This window comes from Theropithecus gelada, chromosome 12 (assembly GCF_003255815.1).
Source record: "Theropithecus gelada isolate Dixy chromosome 12, Tgel_1.0, whole genome shotgun sequence".
In the NCBI taxonomy this organism is placed as follows: domain Eukaryota; kingdom Metazoa; phylum Chordata; class Mammalia; order Primates; family Cercopithecidae; genus Theropithecus; species Theropithecus gelada.
In genome coordinates this window covers 77709083-77732617 of record NC_037680.1, presented here as the reverse complement: position 1 = coordinate 77732617, position 23535 = coordinate 77709083, and the positions used below count along the sequence as shown (strand labels likewise).

Genomic DNA, 23535 nt, shown 5'->3' with positions numbered 1-23535 from the left:
AGCTGGGACTACAGGCGCCCGCCACCTCGCCTGGCTAGTTTTTTGTATTTTTAGTAGAGACGGGGTTTCACCGTGTTAGCCAGGATGGTCTCGATCTCCTGACCTCGTGATCCGCCCGTCTCGGCCTCCCAAAGTGCTGGGATTACAGGCTTGAGCCACCGCGCCCGGCCAAGCTAAGGGATTCTTTAGGGAAGTTTCCATTCTCTGAGTTGTTTTCAGAAGCTGTTAGTTGGCAAAGGAGGTGCCATCTCCTATTAAATGGGCAAAGACAAGATCCCTTTTTTGAGTTCCCTTAAGATCTCTTCCTGGGGTGATCCAGGCTTGCTGTTTTATGAGGGAGGGACACATTTACACAGGGGCAAGAACTAGTCTTTCAATCCATTGTTGCATAGGGGAGGCGTGGGCACTTCGAGTTGTCTTAGGACTTGTGTCTGAATTAACTAAATGAACTTTTCTGGTTTGCAGAGTGCTGATGGCAGAGATCGGTGAGGATTTGGATAAATCTGATGTATCCTCATTAATTTTCCTCATGAAGGATTACATGGGCCGAGGCAAGATAAGCAAGGAGAAGGTGAGTTTTCTTCTTTTTGGTTCATGGTCCCAAGAGCCTATCAGAAGTGGGAGCTACTATTTTTGATACAGAGAGAGGGAAGCAGGCAGTCTGCTGCCACTGTAGTGGGAGTCAGACATCTCAGGTGGTTTTAAAATAACATGAATGGGAAGAGAATTGGTTTATGAATTGAAGAAATAGGATAATAATATCTTCTGGTGTGGCCTTGGATGTTTCTTTTATCCTTGGATTTTATCCTTATTTCTGTAAAATTCATAGGCCTGGCTCATATGTGTTTCCCTCCCTATAGTTTGACGGGGGTGTGGGGAGGACATCCCATCTGCTTGTGCTGGGTGGAAACAGGAAGGAGGTGCTAGTCCATTATGGTATTGCTCTCCTACTGCCATCTATTTCTCCTCAGCTGACTCAAGGTCAGTGTGGGGTCTAGGCTGCATGTAGGAGTGGGGTGGGGGGAGGTTCTTGTGACTGATGTATCTGGGAAATGGTAAAAGTAGAGATTTAGAGTTGAAAACCAGGAGGCCGGATGCGGTGGCTCACGCCTGTAATCCCAGCACTTTGGGAGGCCGATGCAGGTGGATCACGAGGTCAGGAGATCGAGACCAACCTGGCTAACACGGTGAAACCCTATCTCTACTAAAAATACAAAAAAAGTAGCTGGGCGTGGTGGCGGGCGCCTGTAGTCCCAGCTACTTGGGAGGCTGAGGTAGGAGAATGGCATGAACCCGGGAGGCAGAGCTTGCAGTGAGCCAAGATCACGCCGCTGCACTCCAGTCTGGGTGACAGAGCAAAACTCTGTCTCAAAAAAAAAAAGAAAAGAAAACCAGGTAGTGGTGAAGATCTAGGGGATGTGTCATGATTACTAGAAAAATATTTAAAATCCATGGCCAGGCATGGTGGCTCATGCCTGTAATCCTAGCACTTTGAGAGACAGAGGTGGGTGGATCACCTGAGGTCAGGAGTTTGAGACCAGCCTGGCCAACCTGGTGAAACTCCGTCTCTACTAAAAATACAAAAAATTAGCCGGCGTGGTGGTAGGCGCCTATAATCCCAGCTACAGGAGGCGGAGGCAGGAGAATCACTTGAACCCAGGAGGCGGAGGTTGCAGTGAGCCGAGATTGCACCATTGCACTACAGCCTGGGCGACAGAGCAAGACTCCGTCTCAAAAAAACAACAACAACAAAAAAGAAAAATACTTAAACTCCAGTTGGCCTAGCACAGTGGCTCATGCCTCTAATCCCAGCACTTTGGGAGGCCAAGCCGGGCAGATCACTTGAGGTCAGGAGTTCAAGACCAGCCTGGCCAACATGGCAAAACCTCATTGCTACTAAAAATATAAAAATTAGCTGGGCATGGTGGTGGGCGCCTGTAATCCCAGCTACTTGGGAGGCTGAGGCATGAGAATTGCTTGAACTCAGGAGGCAGAGGTTGCAGTAAGCCAAGATTGTGCTATTGCACTCCAGCCTGGGCTACAGAGCGAGACTCCATCTCAAAAAAATAAATAAATAAAACAACATTCCGGTTGGCCCTACGTGGTACTGTTGACCTAAGGATAGGCCAGGAAATGTTTGAGAACCTATTGTTTCTAAAATATGACAATAGGTCCTCAAAATAGGCAGGCCAGTGCCTGCCTCTGATGATTCAGATAAGTCATTGCTTGAGAATTTCCTCATGTTCCTAATGATTTTAGTTTTGTTTCTTAAGTCCCATTAAACGCAAAATGGGAAGGAAAATGAAACTAGAACTCCCTTTTTGGTTTCTGCTAGTAATTGTCTCTCCCAGTCATTTATATATATTTAAATTATGATTATTATTTTCAAAAATAAAGATAGCACTTCAGTAACCAAATGTTAAATGCAAAGGAAATAGATCCCAAAGCAATGCCTGTTTTTGAACTATAGTTTGTTCATAATCACTGTGGCCCAAGGTAAATGAATAGCAGAACACTCAAACCTTGTTGTAATTTCACTTTTTTATAACCCCCTGAGTCAGAAGGTCAGAATGAGTTGGAAGGTCCAGCATTGATTCAAATATTTTGGAAACTTTAAAACCATATCATGTGATTTTTCTCAAAGTCTTTCCCCAGCTACCTTCCTTCTCCCTTTTTCAGAGAAGCCCTTAGAATTTTTCACTATGAGACCAGCCTGGCCTTTTGGAAAATAATAAACTCAGGAGGGTTCTCGTTTCAGCCCTGCTCTTTCATGGTCCTTCTCAATGACACAACATGGCACACGTGTCTGTCTGCAACCAAAGAGCAGATTGATGACCAAAAAACTTATACCACCACCTCTGTTCTGAGTAAAAATCAGGAGTCTAAGTTGCTCATGACAGAGATATCTGGTTTAAGATCACTGAAGGTCACTGAAAGGGCTCATCTTGTCACGTCTTCTTACTGGTATAAATCACATGGACTGAGGTTTGCATGTGGGGCTTATTAGTCAGCTCTATTTTTTTTTTTTTATTTGGAGACAGGGTCTCACTCTGCTGCCTAGGCTGGAGTGCCATGGCACAATCATGGCTCACTACAGCCTTGACCTCTGGGTTCAAGTGATCCTCCACCTCTGCCTCCTGAGTAGCTGGGACCACAGATGTGTACCACTGCACTCAGCTTATTTTTTAATTTTTTTGTAGAGATGGAGGTCTCGCTGTTTTGCTCAGGCTGGTCTCGAACTCTTGGGCTCAAGCAGTCTTCCCGCCTCAGCCTCCCAAAGTGCTGGGATTACAGGCATGGGCTACTGCACCTGGTCTAGCTAGCTCTATTGACGTTTGTTTTTTGTTGGTGGTTCTCTTAGAGTTTCTTGGACCTTGTGGTTGAGTTGGAGAAACTAAATCTGGTTGCCCCAGATCAACTGGATTTATTAGAAAAATGCCTAAAGAACATCCACAGAATAGACCTGAAGACAAAAATCCAGAAATACAAGCAGTCTGGTAAGAATTTTGGCATCTCAGTGGCCTAGAGGAAGTACTCTGTGCATGGGGCAGGGCGTGACTGGTAAAGATTCATTTGTTGGATAGGTGGATGGAATGGAACCCGGATGACCAAAGCCCTCTTTAGCTTGTGGCTAGAAATCACGCCCCTTTATATTCTTCATATCTCAGATCTGCCAACTCCATTGCCCTGTATATTCATGATCTCTGCAAAATGCTGCCAAGCAGTTCTTAACATTTCAGTCTTCAAGAAAGAATCTGGGATCTGCACAGGCTGGCAGAGCTATGGACATTCAGGAGTTTTGCATGTATGCTGAACCCTACTGCCTTGCTCTGGTATTTGGCCTCACAACCACTATCCAACTTCGGGTGATGTCACTTGGGTCTCATACTTTCCTTGCATGTGTCCCAAATTTCACAAAACTTCCTTACGGAAAAGAGCACATTTGATTTTTTCCTTGATAAAAAGGACCAGACTCACATTGGCCTTCTCCCTTACTTGCATCCCTCATTGTCTTTTAGACTCAGCCTCAGCTTTGGCTCTGTTAGCAAGTTCACTGCCACCATAGCATCACAGCCTAAAGGGCATGGCTGAGACTCATTGATCTATAGAGCACTCTTCCACCCCAACACACTCTAAATTTGTCTGATCAAAGATCGAGAACAGAAGCAGCATTTATACTCCATTCTTTTTGTTTGTTTGTTTTTTGAGACCTACTTGATTTATTCCGATTATTTAACACACAGTGACTCGACAGTGATCCCAAAGTGTGCAAAGTTAAAGCCTTCAACTGCAGCTGAGGAGAGGGCAGGAATGGTACACCTGGGGACGGTGGTGAGTCAGGAATAACAGGCAGGCAGCCATGACCAGGGCGGCCTCCTCCCCAGGGCCAGGGACTGGGGAGTGGCCTGAGGAGCAGAACCCAAGGGTAGCCCAGGGCCAGGGAAGGGGGCAGAGACCTCCCCTTGGCCTAGGTCAGGAGCTCAGAAGTGCCACATGGCTGAGGGGGCAGCAGCCCGGGAAGGGCCAGAGGCAGGGCCAGGAGAGCACCATTTCCTGGGGGACTGGGGACAGGGAGGTGCCCTACAGGAGAAGCCAGGAGGAGCCTCCTGCCCCTGGGGTGGGGGCTGGGCTGGAGCAGGCTGCAGCAAGAAAGACCTGAGGCAGGTGCAGGGCCTGAGAGCCTGGCTGGCTGGATTCAGGGGGTATCCCAGGGCAGCCTAACCCAGGGAGCAGTCCTGACTCTGCAGGGGATGCTCAGCGAGGGTGGCCGCAGACCCCTCAGAGCCTCCCCTCCTCTCTCCCTGGAAAGGAGCTGGGGAACCTGTAGTGCAAATCTGTGGACTCAGTGATGGAGGGAGGCTGTGCCCAAAGGTGGACACTGGGGTACACTCCCTCCACCACCTCGCCCTGCACCGCTGTCCTCAGTACAGTCGCTTCTCGTAAGAGTGCAGGCCATGGACGCCACCCTCGATCTGGGCCGACATGGTCCGCTTCTCAAACTTGAGCTCCGCTGAGCACATCATGGACTGAAGGACAGACAGGCTGCAGGCCCCGATATCCTGGCAGCCATGCTGGATGCCCATTATGAGGTAGGGCATGAACTTCTGAATGGCCCCTTGGTCCTGGATGGAGCCCGAGACACCCTGTGTGATCTTCACCTTATCCCTGTCATTGAAGTATTGTTTCTGGCTGCTGCTGCTCTTCTGCATGGCATCCAGTGAGCCCATGCCCCGATACTTCTTGAGGTGCATTCTGTCTGAGAAGTACTCGCCAGCCTCCGTGGTGGCGGCCAGCAAGGAGCCCATCATCACTGTGGAGGCTCCAAGGGCCAGGGCTTTGACCACATGCCCCACGGTCTGGATGCTGCCACTGGCTATGATGGGCACACCAAAGCGCTGGGCATGCTTGGCCACCTTGTACACAGCAGTGCCTTGGGGCCGACCGAAGACCATCACTTCCTGGGTGATGTAGATGGAGCCGCAGCCCATGCCCATGCGCAGCCTGTCCACACCAGTGTCAATAAGGTTGTTGGCCTGGGCTGCTGTCACCAACGTTCTCTCCAGTCACCTGGAGGTGGGGGTACTTCTGTTTGATGTAATGCACCATGGCAGTCTGATACACTGAGTTCCCTTGGGACGAGTTCAAGACTATGATGTCGACGCCTACCTGGGTGGGCAGGTCCAGGCAGTATTTGTCATCCTCACGGGTGCCCACAGCCGCCCCGCACAGCAGCTGCTTATGGGAATCCTCGGAAGCCGCAGGGTAGTCTCGGTTCTTCTTCAGGTGGGTGTCGGTGATAATGGCCACCAGCTCATCTTGATCATTGACGGTAGGCAGCTTCCCTTTCTTGCTAAGCTGTGGGATCTCATTTGCCTCTTTCAACATCACACCTGCTGGAACCACCACTAGTTCGATCCTTGGAGTCATTGCCTCACTGAGGAGGGTGGTGTGGTCCTTCTCAGCAAGAAAATCGATGTCTCGGGAGGCGACGATGCTCACCAACTTGCTGCCCATGGTGCCTGTCTCCGTGATGGGGATGCCAGGGAAGCCATGCCGCATCTTGGCCTCCAGCACATCACCCACAGTGTGCGAGGAACTTAGCACCACCGGGTCCGTGTTGAAGTCCTATTCAAACTTCTTGACCTTCTGCACCTCACTGGCCTGAAACTCTGGAGTGAGTTGTGGTGAATGAAACTAATACCTCCTATCAGAGCCATGGCGATGGCTATGTCAGCCTCTGTCACACTGTCCATGGGGGAGGAGACCAGTGGCATCTTCAGCGTGACCATCGGGTCAGGGCTGAGGTCAGGTCCACCTCATCAGCTATGAAGTCTATGAATCCTGGGAGAATCAAGAAGTTGTTGTAGGTGAGTCCCTGGTCGCTGGCAAAGAGCTGCTGTGCGGTGAGCCCGTCCTGGAGCATGTAGCTGGTGCTGCCGCTGATCAGGTACCGCCATGCTGCTGCGAGGCCCCGTGGGACCCGACATAAACGCTGCCGCTGCTGCTGCCGCCTACACCGCGCCGCTGCCACCCTGCAGCCACGGGCCGGGTGGGCCGGGGGCGGGGGCTGCGGCGGGGCGGGCCAGGGCGCCCTATACTCCATCCTTAATGATGTTTGGTCGAAGAGTCATCTGAAATTTTGAATTCAGTAAGGTGGCTGGAAAGTTTAGGGTATTTTGAAAGCTGATGGTTGACCTTGGACTGAACCACTGTTGAAGATTTATTTGATAATAATTTATAAGTTTTAACTCAGTACCTCTCTTCTGCTTTTATAGCTCAAGGAGCAGGGACAGGTTATAAGAATGTTCTCCAAGCAGCAATCCAAAAGAGTCTCAAGGACCCTTCAAATAACTTCAGGGTGAGTCTGGAGCAAACATATGGAATCCCAGCATGAAACCGTTTCAGAGTTCTAATAAAAATATACATATTCTCACAGCATGTACTTTATTTAATATCTGAGAAAATTGTGATAGAAATGTGTATTTGTTTTAAAAACGTGTAACTTCTTATAATTTCAAAGCTAATACATGTTCATTGAGATATTTGGAGAATATAGAGAAAGATAAAAGAAAATAAATCACATATTCCACTATTCAAAGACAACCACTGTTAATATTTTGGTATATTTCCTTCTAGACTCTTTTTTGTGGGTGTGCATTTGTATCTGTATATATATATATACAGTTGGACAATTGGACTTTTTTTTTACTGTTCATTTATTCACTTGAAATTGTAACTTAAAAAAAGAAAATGTAACTTTAAAAATAGAAATAGATGCACCATACCTATGGAAAAAAATTTTAAATGTACTACAAGAAGTTTTAAAAGTATATTTTTGCCCGGGTGCGGTGGCTCACGCGTGAAATCCCAGCACTTTGGGAGGCTGAGCCGGAAAGATCACCTGAAGTCAGGAGTTCGAGACCAGCCTGGCCAACATGGTGAAACTCCATCTCTACTAAAAACACAAAAATTAGCCAGGTGTGGTGGTGGGCGCCTGTAATCCCAGCTACTTGGGAGGCTGAGGCAGAAGAATCGCTTGAACCCAGGAGGCAGAGGTTGCAGTAGCCAGATCGCACCATTGCACTCCAGCCTGGGTGACAAAAGTAAAACTCTGCCTCAGAAAAAAAAAAAAGTATGTTTTCTTCCTACCCCTATAATACTGACCTCCAATTATTTTTCCTAAAGGCAGCTGTTGTGAACTAGTTCATTCTGTAACTATCCAGAGATAGTCTACACATATATTTCATTTTTGCTTTTTTCTCTTTTGCAGATGATAGCACCCTCTGTCCATTGTCCTGACTTGTAAATTCTTGGAAATTGTTCCATATGATTAACATGGAACTGCCTCTACTTAATCATTATTTTGAACGATTAAATAGTTTCATTTTCTAAATGTGTTATAATGTGTTTAGCCCTTTCTTGTTGCTGTATGTTTAGATGCTTTCCAATCTTTTGTTACTACTAATAATGCTATAAAATAAATACCCTTGTACTTCTTTGTGCATTTGCTTTTTTACTGAGCTAATTTTAATGATTTCAGCAAAAGTTATTTTGTTATTGAGTGATGAAACAAAAGATTTTTGAGGGTATTCACGAGCATAAGTATCACATAGTCACTTATGGTTGTTGTGTTCGTAGTACTTAGTACAAGGTATCAGAATTGTTCTTCAGTTAATCTTTTATCTTGAGAAGTTAAATCTTGGTGTAATCTTATCCTCATGTTCATATAAAGGTATGTGGAGTTTGTAGTGAGGACTTAGACCCGGGTACAATTTCCTCGTTAAATTAGAAATGCTTTTGGCAGTGTTAACAGCTCTTTTAGAATTTGTCTAGCAGGCTTTTCAGTTTTTGCCAGAAAGCCCCTAAAAAAAAAAGAAGGAAAAAAAATGCTTTTGTCTGGGTGTGGTGGCTCATGCCTGTAATCCCAGCACTCTGGGAGGCTGAGGCAGGCGGATTGCTTGAGCCTAGGAGTTCGAGACAAACCTGGGTAATATGTCAAAACCCCATTTCTTCCAAAAATACAAAAATTAGCTGGGCATGATGGTGTGCCTCTAGTCTCAGCTACTTGGGAGGCTAAGGTGGGAGAAATTGCTTGAACCTGGGAGGTTGAGGCTGTAGTGAGCTGTGAGTGTGCCACTGCACTCCAGCCTCAGTGACAGAGTGAGACCTTGTCTCTAAAAAGAAAAGAAAAGAAAAGAAATATATGTATGTATGTATATATATATATGTAAATGCTTTTGTAAAAGGATGTAATGAAAACATTAACCACTCTTGTAATATAAATGGTTTCATGGCGAATATGTCTGTAAGATACACTACTGAGCAGTACAATTTCAGAGCTAAAATGGATTTACGGATTATATTATCCAATCCCCTTAATGAACAAAATAAGGAAACTTAGCCCTAAAGAACATTAAGTGATTGTGTACCTCTAACTACTAGCAGAGCTGGGCCCAGCCCATACTCCTTCCACTGCACTGTGATGTATATAATAAACTGTATACTTGTCATGCCATAGCTTAGATATAGCATACTTTTTGTTTATTTTGAGACGGAGTTTCATTCTTGTTGCCCAGGCTGGAGTGCAATGGCATGATCTCGGCTCACTGCAACCTCTGCCTCCTGGGTTCAAGCGATTCTCTGACCTCAGCCTCCCAAGTAGCTGGGATTACAGGCATGTGCCACCATGCCTGGGTAACTTTGTATTTTTAGTAGAGACAGGGTTTCACCATGTTGGTCAGGCTGGTCTTGAACTCCCAACCTCAGGTGATCTGCCCACCTCAGCCTCCCAAAGTGCTGGGATTACAGGCGTGAGCCACTGCGCTTGGCCTAGCGTACATTTTTTAAAAGAATGAAATGTGCTTTCTTTTGTCCTTCTGAGTCTCTGTAATACCAAATAATGAGAAAAAGCAGATTTAGGATTCAGATCCAGGTTTCTGAGCTTTCTCTGCTATTGTCTGTCTAATATAAATTATATTGTCATTCTCAGTTGAAAACCTGTCATATTTTTACTATTGTGTTTCTATTTTGTAAATGAGGCATATTCATTGCTATGTAGCCTGTTGTGAGCCCATATGCTTTGCATATTAGTTTCTCCTTAAATTTTCTATATTTAATATGTCACCCTAAGGCTGGGCACGGTGGCTCACACCTGTAATCCTAGCACATTGGGAGGCCAAGGCAGGCGGATCACCTGAGGTTGGGAGTTCGAGACCAACATGGAGAAACCCTGTCTCTACTAAAAATACAAAATTATCTGTGTGTGGTGGTGCATGCCTATAATCCCAGCTACTTGGGAGGCTGAGGCAGGAGAATCACTTGAACCCGAGAGGCAGAGGTTGCGGTGAGCCGAGATTGTGTCATTGCACTCCAGTCTGGGCAACAAGAGTGAAACTCCATCTAAAAAAAAAGTGACCCTGATTATTCATTCATTAATTTAGTAAGCAGGCACTATGGCATATGAATGCAGTGACTTCCTTAAGAGGTTTAGGAGCTGAATACCTAGAAGTTAACTCATATGAGTCTGCAGAAGTGCTTCAAAAATTACTGTGTAATTAAATGCCACAGGATACCACAAGATACTATAGAATTAAGAAATTATGGCCGGGCGCGGTGGCTCACGCCTGTAATCCCAGCACTTTGGGAGGCTAAGGCGGGTGGATCACGAGGTCAGGAGTTCAAGACTAGCCTGGCCAAGGTGGTGAAACCTTGTGTCTACTAAAACTACAAAAATTAACCAGGCGCAGTGGCAGGCGCCGGTAATCCAAGCTACTCTGGAGGCTGAGGCAGGAGAATCACTTGAACCCGGGCGGCAGAGGTTGCAGGCGCCACTGCACTCCAGCCTGGGCGACCGGGTGAGACTGTCTCAAAAAAAAAAAAAAAAAAAAATTTAAAAATTATATGGCTACAATACAATGCTTTTAAAATCCATCTTTGATGTGATATGTTACCTCTCTCTAATTGTATAAGTGAATACACATCTATGCACGGGGCCAGTTTCTATCTGATATGATCAGCCTCTGACTAAGTTACTAATTATTAGTAAAAAAGGCAACTTACTTTTTTTTTTTTTTTTTTGAGACAGAGTCTCGCTCTGTTGCCCAGGCTGGAGTGCAGTGGTGCGATCTCGGCTCACTGCAAGCTCCGCCTCCTGGGCTCATGCCATTCTCCTGCCTCAACCTCCCGAGTAGCTGGGACTACAGGCACCGGCCACCACACCCGGCTAATTTTTTGTATTTTTAGTAGAGACGAGGTTTCACCATGTTAATCAGGATGGTCTTGATCTCCTGACCTCGTGATCCGACAGCCGCGGCCTCCCAAAGTGCTGAGATTACAGGCGTGAGCCACTGCCCCCGGCCGGCAACTTACATGTTTTTAATTTAGAAACACAGACTTAGCTACTGACACAGCTTAACAGATAGTGCACTTCTCTCTTTTGGCTAGGTTAGCTTCAGAGAAGAACTGTCATTTGAAAGCTGAGTGTCTCAGATGGGTTGACAGCATGTGGTATGTGTATCTTACATAGGACCTATCGTCTGAGAAGAGAAAGGGTTGGTTTAATCTTTCATTCTCTGATTACTCTTACTCTAGCCCTCAGAAGTGGTTTATGAAGAATATTTGATTATCAAGAATCAGAACCATATGTTGCTTATGTGTAGCTAGGCAATGATAGAAAAGCAATAACTGGACATTTATGGTGTACTTCCGTGTGTTTGGCACTGTGCTGAGCGCTTCGTATGCATTAATCTTCATACAAAATCTGTAAGGTATCTATTATTATTATCCTCATTTAGCATATGAAGAGACACACATACGGAAGTTAAATAACTTGCTCAAGATTACATAGCTAATAAGTGGCAGAATCAGGATTCCTAGCCAGGTCTGTCTGGGCTAGAAATCCAACTCTTAACCATGCTGTACTTTGCCCCATGTTGAAGGAACAGGTGGAATGTGAATCTCATGTTCTAACAGCTTATCCTAACCTGGAGCTATGCTAGCAACTATACTATACTGTAACATCAGCTTTTATTGGGCTGTTTTGAAACATTCTACTATGCTAGCTTAGCTTTTTTTTTTTTTTTTTTTTTTGAGACGGAGTCTCGCTCTGTCACCCAGGCTGGAGTGCAGTGGCTGGATCTCAGCTCACTGCAAGCTCCGCCTCCCGGGTTTACACCATTCTCCTGCCTCAGCCTCCCGAGTAGCTGGGACTACAGGCGCCCGCCACCACGCCCGGCTAGTTTTTTGTATTTTTTAGTAGAGACGGGGTTTCACCGGGTTAGCCAGGATGGTCTCGATCTCCTGACCTTGTGATCCGCCTGTCTCGGCCTCCCAAAGTGCTGGGATTACAGGCGTGAGCCACCGCGCCCGGCCAGCATATTTTTATTTTATTATTTTTTTTTTATGTTTGTGACAGAGTTTCACTTTTCACTCTCTTCGCCCAGGTTGGAGTGCAATGGCGCCATCTCAGCTCACTGCAACCTCTGCCTCCCTGGTTTAAGCGATTCTCCTGCCTCAGCCTCCTGAGAAGCTGGGATTACAGGGGCACCCACACCATGCCCAGCAAATTTTTGTATTTTTAGTAGAGGTGGGGTTTTACCATGTTGGCCAGGCTGGTCTGGTCTGGAACTCCTGACCTCAGATGATCCAACCACCTTGGCATCCCAAGGTGTTGGGATTATAGGTGTCAGCCACCACTCCTGGCCTATTTTCATTTTTTAAAAGCAGAATTTCCCTGTTCTTTGGTAATATGATATGGGATTTATGGAGTTAACAGCTCTTGCTATTCTTTAGATAATTTAACTGTGGAGATGATATTTTTATTTTTTTCCTGGGTTAAGAATCCTATTGAGACATTTAAAGAGGTGTAATGTATAATGTACCTCTGAAATAACAAACAGGAAGTGTGACCTTTTATTCTTTGTATTTGAAGCTCCACAATGGGAGAAGTAAAGAACAAAGACTTAAGGAGCAACTTGGCACTCAACGTAAGACCACCTTTTTTTAATATTCATTCTTTATAAATGCTTGATAATTTTAGTACAACTGTTGCATTTTTAGAGTTGGCAATTTCCTTTATCTACATAATCTAAGTAAGCTCTCAAAATAAAAACCGGTTAAGCTCTTACGATAGACTCATTGGCATTTCTAGTTGTCTATTGAATTAGCTTATCTAAGTTTGAACACCATCATACTCCATCAGCTTCGTCATCTTGGCTATATTTTAAGAGATGTGACGTTTATAACTGAAATGGAATGGAGCTCTAACCAGGCCATGTTAAACATTCATCCAACCATGATAATGAACCATGTTAAACCAAATATCTAGCAGCAGGAAGAGGAAAGGTAAATAAGTTCTTGTCTTATAGCCCATTTAATAAATCTGGATATTCTACAGATGATATCCCCCCTTTCCTAACAAAGAAAGAAAACGTGCAATTTAAAGATAGGTCAATTTCAACCCGCATGATCTATTTTCTCTCTTAAAACATTAGCACTTGATCCCATAGATCATTTTTTAAAAGATTACTTCTTTTGGCCGGGCGCGGTGGCTCAACCCTGTAATCCCAGCACTTTGGGAGGCCGAGGCGGGTGGATCACGAGGTCAGGAGATCGAGACCATCCTGGCTAACATGGTGAAACCCCGTCTCTACTAAAAATACAAAAAACTAGCCGGGCGTGGTGGCGGGCGCCTGTAGTCCCAGCTACTCGGAGGCTGAGGCAGGAGAATGGCGTAAACCCGGGAGGCGGAGCTTGCAGTGAGCCGAGATCGCGCCACTGCACTCCAGCCTGGGTGACACAGCGAGACTCCGTCTCAAAAAAAAAAAAAAAAAAAAAAAAAAAAAAAAGAATCCCCTAGCTCCCCCAGAGGTTATAGTGAAATGACTTAAGAACCCAAATGACTAACATAAAAGGCAGAAATAGAATTTGAAGGAGCCTTGTCATCTCTATTTAACAAGCTCTCAGGTGATATTGATTCAAGGACCATATTTTGAATTGCAAGATGCTAAAGGAAAGAAATACCTGACATATCCCAGCCCACTTCTGAACTTAAAGGGTACAGGCATCTGGATCACGGGGATTCTGAACTTAGATGTCTTTGCCTACAAAGCCTCTCCTGACTCAGTGGTGGCTGGAGCTAACGCTATATATACATATGTATAATTTTTTTTTCCCAGGAAATAGACTTTGAGAACCAGTAACTGCATTTTACTGGGGGCTCCTAAGGACAACTTGTGGTTAGTATTGTTATCATGACATTGTCATCAGGCCATTTTCCCAGTCAGCCTCTCAGATTCTCGAGGATGACAGATTTTTCATTTTGTCCTAGAGCTTATCAAAACACTTAGCATATGCCAATACACAATGAAGCCCACTCACCAGATGAATAAATAAATCTAGCACTCCCCTTCTACTGGCCCCCTTCTCTTCCCAGAGGGCCTGAAGAATCTCCACTCATCATAGCAAGGAAATGGGAAAAGGAGAGATTGCCCTAATTTACTCACTGAAACTCAGTTGGCACCTCCCAGAAAGTTTGAAGACTACTGACATTAAAACTGATGGCTGAATAGGTGAAAGATTTAAAAAAACAATAACAACAATGATAATAATCCCTTGTATCTGTAGAGTGCTTCACAGTTTAAAAAGTACTTCACATAGTAAATTATTATAGCTGATGCTCACAACAACCTTGTAAAATCGGGTATTATTATTTTTCGCTTTACAAGTAGGAAAACAAAGGCCCAACAAGGTTAGTGATTGGCCCAGGCTGCCTGGCCGTAACTGGTAGATCTGAGGCTTGAAACAGGTCTTCCAGCTACAGTGAGCTATGATCACGCCACTGCACTCCAGCCTGGGTGACAGAGCAAGACCCTGTCTCAAAAAAAAAAAAAAAACAGGCTTTCCAAGGTCAAATCTCATATACTTCCCAGAGCCCACACTGCTTTCAGCTCTTTTTGGTATAGTTCTTGATAATATATATCATCTCCAAATACACATTATCAACATAATAAAAGGTCGAGAGAAAAAACACCAGCTGGGCACAGTGGCTCACGCCTATAATCCCAACACTTTGAGAGGCCGAAGAGGGCAGATCACTTGAGGCTGGGAATTCAAGACCAGCCTGGCCAACATGGCAAAACCCTGTTTCTAGTAAAAATACAAAAATTAGCCAGACATAGTGGTGCATGCCTGTAATCCCAGCTACTCAGGAGGCTGAGGCGGGAGAATCACTTGAACCCAGAGACAGAGGTTACAGTGAGCCAAGATCGCACCACTGCACTCCAGCCTGGGCTACAGAGCGAGACTTTGCCTCAAAAAAAAGAAAACACCAACTTAAAGTTACAAGTTATCTTCCTTTCCCCAGGAACTCAGTCTGTCAGTAGCTTCCATGCCCCTCTGAACCTCTAAAAGACATTAACATGTGAGCAGGAGGAAGGAGCAACCCAAAGCTTGTGGGAACTAAAGCAGACTCCAGTGGCCGTTTCCTCTTCGGACTGAAGGGGCTAAGATGTGGTTAACTGAAAAGATTTTCAATTCGGGCTCTCCAATGTCTCCAAGGGCAGGAAGCATAGGAAAGGAGCCCACCCTGATAAACTTCCTCAGCAGGGGTAGGGCCAACGGGGATTCAGAAGGGATGATGGAGTTTCTACAAAGGTAGGAAGATTGCTGTCAGACTTGTTATTTCCTTTCTTTGTACCAGAAATTATCAAGGACTGACTTCACAGAAAATGAACTAGTAAACACCACCACAGATCTCACACTGTCAGAGGCTGGCAAGAATGACTAGCTCTTAGTCATTCCTATCTTTCTTCATGTCTTGTCATTCTATCCTTCAGGCAAACACATACCATCTGTCCCTTCTACTTGCATATGATCCCAATTCCTTTGAGAAAGCATGTTTCAGCCAGGGGCAATGGTTCACGCCTGTAATCCCAGCACTCTGGGAAGCCAAGGCAGGTGGATCACTTAAGGTCAAGAGTTCAAGACCAGCCTGGCCAACATGGTGAAACCCCGTCTCTACTAAAAATACAAAAAAAAAAAAAAAATTAGCCAGGCATGGTGGCGCACGCCTGTAGTCCCAACTACCTGGGAGGGTGAGGCTGAAGAATCGCTTGAACCCAGAAGGCAGAGGTTGCCGTGAGCCAAGATCACGCCACTGCACTCCAGCCTGGGCAACAGAGTGAGACTCTGTCAAAAGAGAAGAGAAGAGAAGAGAAAGGAAGAGAGAGAAAGTTTCAAGAATTTAAAGGGTTCACAGGAATGAAGTGACGTCATCTGGCAGTTGGATAAGTGGGCAGAGACAGTAAAGTGGCTGCACTTCTTATTATCCTCGTTTCCGCCATTCAGTAGAGTCTGAGACACTTCAATCCCTCCCACCTATCCAGCCTCAGGAAGAGGTGATGAATTACCTATAGTCCGAAATAAGGTGAGGGTTCCTGAGCAGGTGGGTCTCCACAGCTTTTCTGTCCGTCTTCAAGATCCGTTTGAGCAGGTCAAATCGCCTCACTCTGTAGAGCAGTTCAGCCAAGTCCCCGACAGACAGCTTACCTCTTTCACGTAAAATATCCAGAAGGTCCCTGACATTAGGTGGAACCACATCTACAGCAACATCCCGGCACAAAAAGAGCAGCATCTCCTTCTCATCTGTGTCAAGTGCTTCTTCGACCTGATGGATGACCTCAGCAGACATCCTACTCTTAGACTACAGAAGCTCACAAGGGTCTGCAGAAGTACAGCTCCGGGGCAGTCAACAGAAAGCCAGCAGGCAGGCAGTCAACTTCATTTCTGAGGGCTGACTTCATTTCTTTCAGAATCCTTTCCAGTGGGGGAGTTCTGTGGTTAAAAGGGAATTTTTCTGAAAATCTTATCAAGCTACCTTACGCCTAAGATTGAAAGTATGGGCTCTTTCTTTCTTGGTGGTCTCCCTGACCTAAGTAGATTAACTTCTATAGAAGGGGATCTATAGAAGTCTATAGAAAGGGATCCTTGGTAGACAGAGCCAAAACGTCAGACTAATCCAAAGAGACAGAGAAGAAAACCTACATTGTAAAGGAAATGAAACAACAGATGAAATCATCTCCTAGGAAACCCCACATTCTTTTTCAGAATTCATCAGAATGTAAAACATGTTCCAGGGAAAATTACAACTAAGGGGTGAATGGCCTCAGTAGGAGGAATAGGGAAGAAGTATGTAGTAGGAGGAAGAGGGAAAAGCCCAATGACAAACAGCCTGACTAAACTAGGGAAACTTGCCTCACAGGGTTAAATCTCCACTTCAATGACTCCACCCACGTGGCCTTGAACAAACAATGGGGAAAAGAAGTTTCTGTCCTTATGCCACTCCTTTTTTCTAGTTGCTCTCCTACTTCAAAAGCCCCTCACTCACACCTGGAGGCAGAAACCTCTGCTGCCATCCTCCTAGACCCCAAGCCCTTTTCACAACTTCATCACGAATGCTTACAGAACCTGCCACCAAGTTGTCGGGTTTGGATCATGTCTTCAGACCCTGAGCCCCATGGAGGTGCCAGAGGCCCTGACTCTCAATGCACTGCTACATGGCAGCAATTGCCATCAGTACTTCTGATGTTCTCAGTGAACATCAGGAAGTTACAGAGGATCTGGGGAAAGATCTCACTCCGGGGATGGGGCTGGGTGGGAGGGGTAAGGAGCTCATGCAATGGGTGTGTTCTTAACTTCTTCCATTGAAACATCCTATTTTCTTGCAAAATTTAAGTTGCTAACCAATCTACTCTAAGTTTCACAGCTAAAACTTATGTTAAATCACCTCTTGTGTTCTTTATCTGTTCCTACAAGACAGTATTTCAGGTTAAAACCAAATTTATTAACAAAAAATATCAAGCCTGTAATCCCAGCACTTTGGGAGGCCGAGACGGGCGGATCACGAGGTCAGGAGATCGAGACCATCCTGGTTAATATGGTGAAACCCCGTCTCTACTAAAAAGTACAAAAAACTAGCCGGGCGAGGTGGCGGGCGCCTGTAGTCCCAGCTACTTGGGAGGCTGAGGCAGGAGAATGGCGTGAACCCGGGAGGCGGAGCTTGTAGTGAGCTGAGATCCAGCCACTGCACTCCAGCCTGGGCGACAGAGCGAGACTCCGTCTCAAAAAAAAAAAAAAAAAAAAAAAAAAAACAAAAAATAAGTGGAAACACAACCCAACTCTAAATTGCCAATGGTTGCTTTGTATTTGTGTTCAAGTATATTTATATATTTATCTAGCTGTATTGAGTGAAAGAAGCACTGAATCCATTTATTTATTAACATACAATATCAGTCCACAAAAGATTTGAGCTATCTTAAATAAAAACACATAAATAGAAAATTTTATATGAGAACAAGGGGAAAAAATTATGTTAGAAATTTGAAATGGGCGTGCCCATTCATCCAAACTTCACTTAATATGATTATTTGTAAATAACTGGAGAAATTAAATTTGCTAAGTTAAATTTACTAAAATAAATTTGCTCAATGAAAGTGGAAAAATTGGCACTCAGAAAGATAAATACAAATTTTATGTGCTCTGGAAAGCCCAAATCTATACTCCACTCGCAGGCCAACAGTGCTTTAATCTCTAATTCTCTATTTTTTCACAGTCATCTAACTTCTGTAATTCATAAATATCAACAATATAACAATGCCACCAAGAGTTAACAAAATTAGATAATCATTTTAAAAAACGTGATCTGCTCAGTTTGTTTCTTCCAACCATCACACCCAGTCACGCACACTCAACAAGAGCACTGGCATACTGTCTTCCCTCTGTGCTCATGGGGGTAGAGTTTGGCAGCAAAATCTAGATTACTCAGTGGTAGCATCTGGCACATTGAAAGAAAATATCAAAAGGAAACTACAGATCCCGTGTGGAGCCAGCCCACTCAGATGCAGCAAAATATCAGCGTGTGTGTATGCTGGAGGCAGTTCACTGTGGCTAGAGGTGCTGGGCACTTGAGAAAGGAGAGCATACTAGGGAGAGGTAGGGCTGGGGTCCGAATAATCACCACTTTGTTGCGGTTTCTTTTAAGCCCAAGCCAAGAAACTAACATAAAAATTACCCTTAGACTAGGGAAGCTCATAAGGTCTTCAGTTTTTTGTAGAGACAGGGTCCCACTGTGTTGCTCAGGCTGGTCTCGAACTCCTGGGCTCAAGTGATTCTCCTGCCTCAACCTTCCAAAATGCTGAGGCTACAGGTGTGAGCCACCACACCCAGATGAGTGAGTTCTTTAGAGCCCAGTAAAAGGACTTGCGCCCATCAGTTACCAGCTCCACCCAGCCTGAGCTGTCGGACTCAGTGTCCCATTCACTTCTTCTGAAGACTCACTTGCCTTCACCTTACTCAGATGAAGGGCAAAAGGAATATCCAAGCCCAATTATTTTTCTTCCCGGCTTTCAAATACCCAATCCTCCTAACTGATCAAGATTCTATTAGTTTCACTTCTCCCCGCAGTGTTTTCAGCAGTTCACTTTCCCCAGTTAGACAAAATTGGCAACCGTGTGTATTTTCTAGAATTTTAAAGGAATTCCCCTTAACTCCCCTCACAGGCATATTCTAATTTAATGACTATATCTCCCCTTCTTTTCCACACCCACACCCTGGGACAAACTGTCCCCGACCTTCACAACAAGAGCAAATAAAACCTGAGACCAATTTCTGTTTCATTTCTCTTGCAGAAGTCATGAGACTATCGCCAATTATTATGCAAAACGCCAACAAAGCTTAGGCAAGTCAGAGTTATCTTTCACACACTAGCTAACAGGAGCATCCGGTTTTGGAAACAGAAATACTCCAGGCATTTTTTTATAGAAATTACACTTAATACTGGAACTAACAAAACTGCTGAGAGGACTGGAGGAAGGGGCTCTGAGGTGGGATTCTAACAAAGACTCCTGGGGCTGCTGGAACAACCTTGCCTCAGCCAGGGAAGTGAGGATCAGGAGGCTGCCACTAGAACTGAGCTCAAAGACCCTCTGACAGTGGAGACCCAGAGATCAGAGGGCGCATGCTACAAACTCTGGCCAGCATTTTCAACTATCTCGCCTTTTTCACTCCTGCCTGCAGCCCTGCAGCATCCAGGGTGACCGAGTCCCAGGAAACCCCTCAGTCGCAGGCAAACAGGGATGGTTGATCACTCCAGCACCCCTGCCTTAATGAGTAAGCCTCTAACACTCCTACAACTCGAGTAGCAAGTAGTTCCGAAGGAAGGGAGAAGAGATAACACAATCTGAAAACTACCTACCACCACACCCTGCTGGTTTCCTGAGCCGGGCCCTATGGCTGCTCAACAGTTTCATTTACAAGAAGTCTCTGGTCAGTTCCTTTCCCACACCCTTCAAGGAGTGCTCCAACCTGCACCACTCTTCCATCCCAACACCACCTCCAATGCCATTTCTCATCCATGTATCAGGCACAAACTCCTGCCACCTTCTACCCTTCCACTGCCCCAGCCGGTCCCTGCTGTCCCTCTGCTTGCCTAGGGCTAAGCCTCCCTGTGTGCCCTCCTGTCTCTACTAAGCCCCTATGTCTACTCTCATGATCCTCTCTCTACCTCCAGAGACAGCTCCTCCCAGCTCATAAACATGTGCAAGTCTCTTCCATCTTAAAAAATAAAGCCAAAACCCTCAAAAAAGCCTGAGGGTCCCCTAGACCGACCATCCTTTCACTTTATTCCCTTTCACATAAAGCTGGGACCTCGTGAAGGAACAGTCTGTACTCAGTGCTTCAGTTTCTTTTTTTTTTTTTTTTTTTTTTTTTTGAGACGGAGTCTCGCTCTGTCGCCCAGGCTGGAGTGCAGTGGCCGGATCTCAGCTCACTGCAAGCTCCGCCGCCCGGGTTCCCGCCATTCTCCTGCCTCAGCCTCCCGAGTAGCTGGGACTACAGGCGCCGCCACCATGCCCGGCTAGTTTTTTGTATTTTTTAGTAGAGACGGGGTTTCACCGTGCTAGCCAGGATGGTCTCGATCTCCTGACCTCGTGATCCGCCCGTCTCGGCCTCCCAAAGTGCTGGGATTACAGGCTTGAGCCACCGCGCCCGGCCTGCTTCAGTTTCTTCAACCACAATTCACTCCTCAACAGGCCTCCACCTGGATCGCCTCACCCCACATCTCCTCTACACAGCCACACTCAGTCCTGAGCCTTACTGGAATATGACGCAAAAGGGACAATCAGCAATACTGATGCTGTCTTTATTTAAATTTTTGGTATTTTGTTCATCATAGATTTTTGGCATTTATGTCTGTTTTTTAAAATATTGCATTAAAATATTATCTATGTTGATGACTGACTTTTTGAGCACCCCCTTACATGTTGTCCTGAAGCGAGTGCCTTGTTTGCCCCTGCTAATATCCCAGCCCTGATGACACAGCTCTTGTTGAGGCCCTGGTGACCTCCTGGCTGCCACATCCAAAAACTTGGTCCTCTTTCAACTGACTGCTCAACTCCAGCTGACACTGTTAATTAATCCCTCCTTGAAACTCTTCTCCCTTGGCTGAGCTCACACCACTATATTCTACACAGACCCTTCTCTAACCTTCTCCTACTCCTCAGCATACTCTTTCTGCACCTGTCCCTTAAGTGCTGGTGCCTACCATCCATCTCTCATCCAAACTCATTCCCCTAGTCATTCTGTTCCCCTGCTTCCGACCTTACCCTCTCCAAATCTACCTTCCATCTAAGTGAACTTTCTAAAATTCATGCCTGAACTGGCCAGGCACAGGGGCTCACACCTGTAATCCCAGCACTTTGAGAGGCCAAGGCAGACGGATCACTTGAGGCCAGGAGTTCAAGACCAGCCTGGCCAACATGGCAAAACCCTGTCTCTACTAAAAATACAAAAACGGGTGGCTGAGGCACAAGAATCTCTTCAGCCTGGGAGATGGAGGTTGCCAGTGAGCTGAGATGGCGCCACTGCACTCCAGCCTGGGCAACAAGAGTGAAACTCTGTCTCAAAAAAACAAAACAAAATAAAATACCTCTATTGAAGCACTTAACACACTTCCCTGGTACCCACATTAGCCCTAACCAGGTGTCAGCAAATGCAGTTAAGTTCAGTCAGGCTTCTCAACCTTTCTCACAGAACACCAACGCTACCTCCATCAAAGGCACATATTGTTCCCTGTAATCAGTAGCAAAGCATGCAGCAGGACCAGCTAAGCCATCCAAAGACGTACTTAACATTCCCTTCTTTCTACTGCTTCTCTATGTGAAGCAAGGTCATTGTATGGCATGAAAGCAATGTCATGTCCAATAAGCTATGGCGTGAATGCAAATGTAATTTCTAAGCAACCCCACAAACTGGGCGGCAATGGAGAAACCTGTCTTGCCAGCTGCAGAAAGCAGCATGCAAACCTGAACTTTCAGGTGTCTGGGAAGCCCCAGTGGAGATGAGAACATGAAACAAAGTGTCGAGAACATGAAACAAAGTGTCATCCAGAAGTTTCTAAAAGGAGAAGAGGTTGCACAATTCTGGGTAAAGTAGAATGTGGCCATCTCACAGAAGTTTTGTGCATTCATCCTGAACATAACAAAATTCACCTTCCTACTCTATTGGTGTGCAGAACAACAGATGATCCCAATTTTAAAATGACATAAAATTAGAAGTTATATTTTATAAAATTCTTTATGAGGCTGCTATGGTTTGAATGTGTCCCCTCCAAAGTTCAGGTGTTGCCAATACGATAGGATTAAGAGGTGGGGCCTTTAAGAGATGATCATTCCCTGGAGGCGCCTCCCTTCTGAATGGGATTAGATGACCTTATAAAGGGGGTTGATAAAGGGAGTTTATTTCTTTTTTTTTTTTGCCCTTCCACCTTTTGCCATGTTAAGACACAGCATTCTTCCCCTCTGCAGAATGCAGTGTTCAAGGCACCAGATTGGAAGTGGGGAGCAGCCCTCACCAGATGTCAGCACCTTGATCTTAGACTTCCCAGCCTCCAGACTGTGAGAAATAAATTTCTGTTTTTATAAATTACCCTGGTTGTGGGTATTTTGTTATAGCAGCACACAACAGACTAAGACAGAACAGACTTTTCATGACTCTCAGGGAAGCTCCCACAAATTCCAACCAGACAGTATCTCCAATAACTTCCTTGGTTCCTAACAATTACATGTAGCCTGCAGAAAACGAGAATGAATCAGAAATGAGAAAGCATCTAGATCAAAAGATCATAAATCATCATCTAATTGGATACAGAAACATGGCAAAGTCACCAGGAGCAACGGAGGTAAATCAGTTGATGTAGTGCCCTTAACTAAATTTAAATTTTCACTTTGGCAGGTATATTTGCTCAGCTTACACAACAGATTGCCCACTGTAACTAAAGGTCCAAGAGTGGCCCTGCAGGAGATAGCTCTGTTCAAAATCAGAAATTGTGCATCACACTAGGGACAAACTTCTGATACATAGCTCAAGCACTGAGTATCATCCCCACTTCAGCCCAACCCATAATCTAACTCCAAACCAACAAATATCTCAATGGTCCCTGGACAGTCTTTTTCTGTCCCAGCACCTTCACTCAAGCATTTGCCTCCATTTGGAAAGCCCCTTCCCTCCTCTCAGTCTGTGCCTGAAATTATATCTTATCTCTCAAGATAGCTCTTCTATAAGCTTGTCTTGATCCCCAAATCAAGTCATCTCTTCCTGCTTCGTAGCACTGTTTGTGTTCTCTTCCAGCATTTTATCTTATTCTATCCTATGTGAGACTGAGTTGAGTACTGTCATATGTGGAGGTCCTTGGGGATAGATAGGCTTTTACTCATCTTCATTAGACTATGGTAAACAATGGCCAGGGCTGCCAAGCTCAGCCCTCTTGGGTCTTGAACAGACTGGTCATCATTGGACCATTGCAGCCCATGTGTAATGCTTACTCATCCCTTCATAACATACAATGAAGCAAGATGGAGCCGGTGGTGTAGTTAAGATACCATACTTGGAATCTAGTTGTTGGATTCAGAAGAGTGAGTTCGTGAAAGGAAGCTTTTGCAACTACATGCGTTAACAATGCTATTGCTTTAGAGTGACTTGCAG

The 23535-nt window shown here is 45.3% G+C and overlaps 1 protein-coding gene, 1 non-coding gene and 1 pseudogene across 3 annotated transcripts; 2 read left to right on the top strand and 1 right to left on the bottom strand.

Moving 5' to 3' along the window:
- The first annotated feature begins 451 nt into the window (after positions 1 to 451).
- Positions 452 to 8682, top strand: LOC112636372 (CASP8 and FADD-like apoptosis regulator). The gene is made up of 4 exons (XM_025405044.1): positions 452 to 571; positions 3362 to 3497; positions 6777 to 6859; positions 7772 to 8682. The coding sequence occupies exons 1-4, from the start codon at positions 473 to 475 to the stop codon at positions 7805 to 7807; spliced, it is 354 nt and encodes a 117-aa protein (XP_025260829.1). The 5' UTR covers positions 452 to 472; the 3' UTR covers positions 7808 to 8682.
- Positions 3931 to 6445, bottom strand: LOC112636368 (annotated as a pseudogene). Its single transcript, XR_003122172.1, has one exon. The product of XR_003122172.1 is annotated as an inosine-5'-monophosphate dehydrogenase 1 pseudogene (transcript).
- LOC112636786 lies at positions 8303 to 8365 on the top strand. Its single transcript, XR_003122261.1, has one exon. It is a non-coding gene; the product is annotated as a U7 small nuclear RNA (small nuclear RNA).
- Positions 8683 to 23535: the final 14853 nt, after the last annotated feature.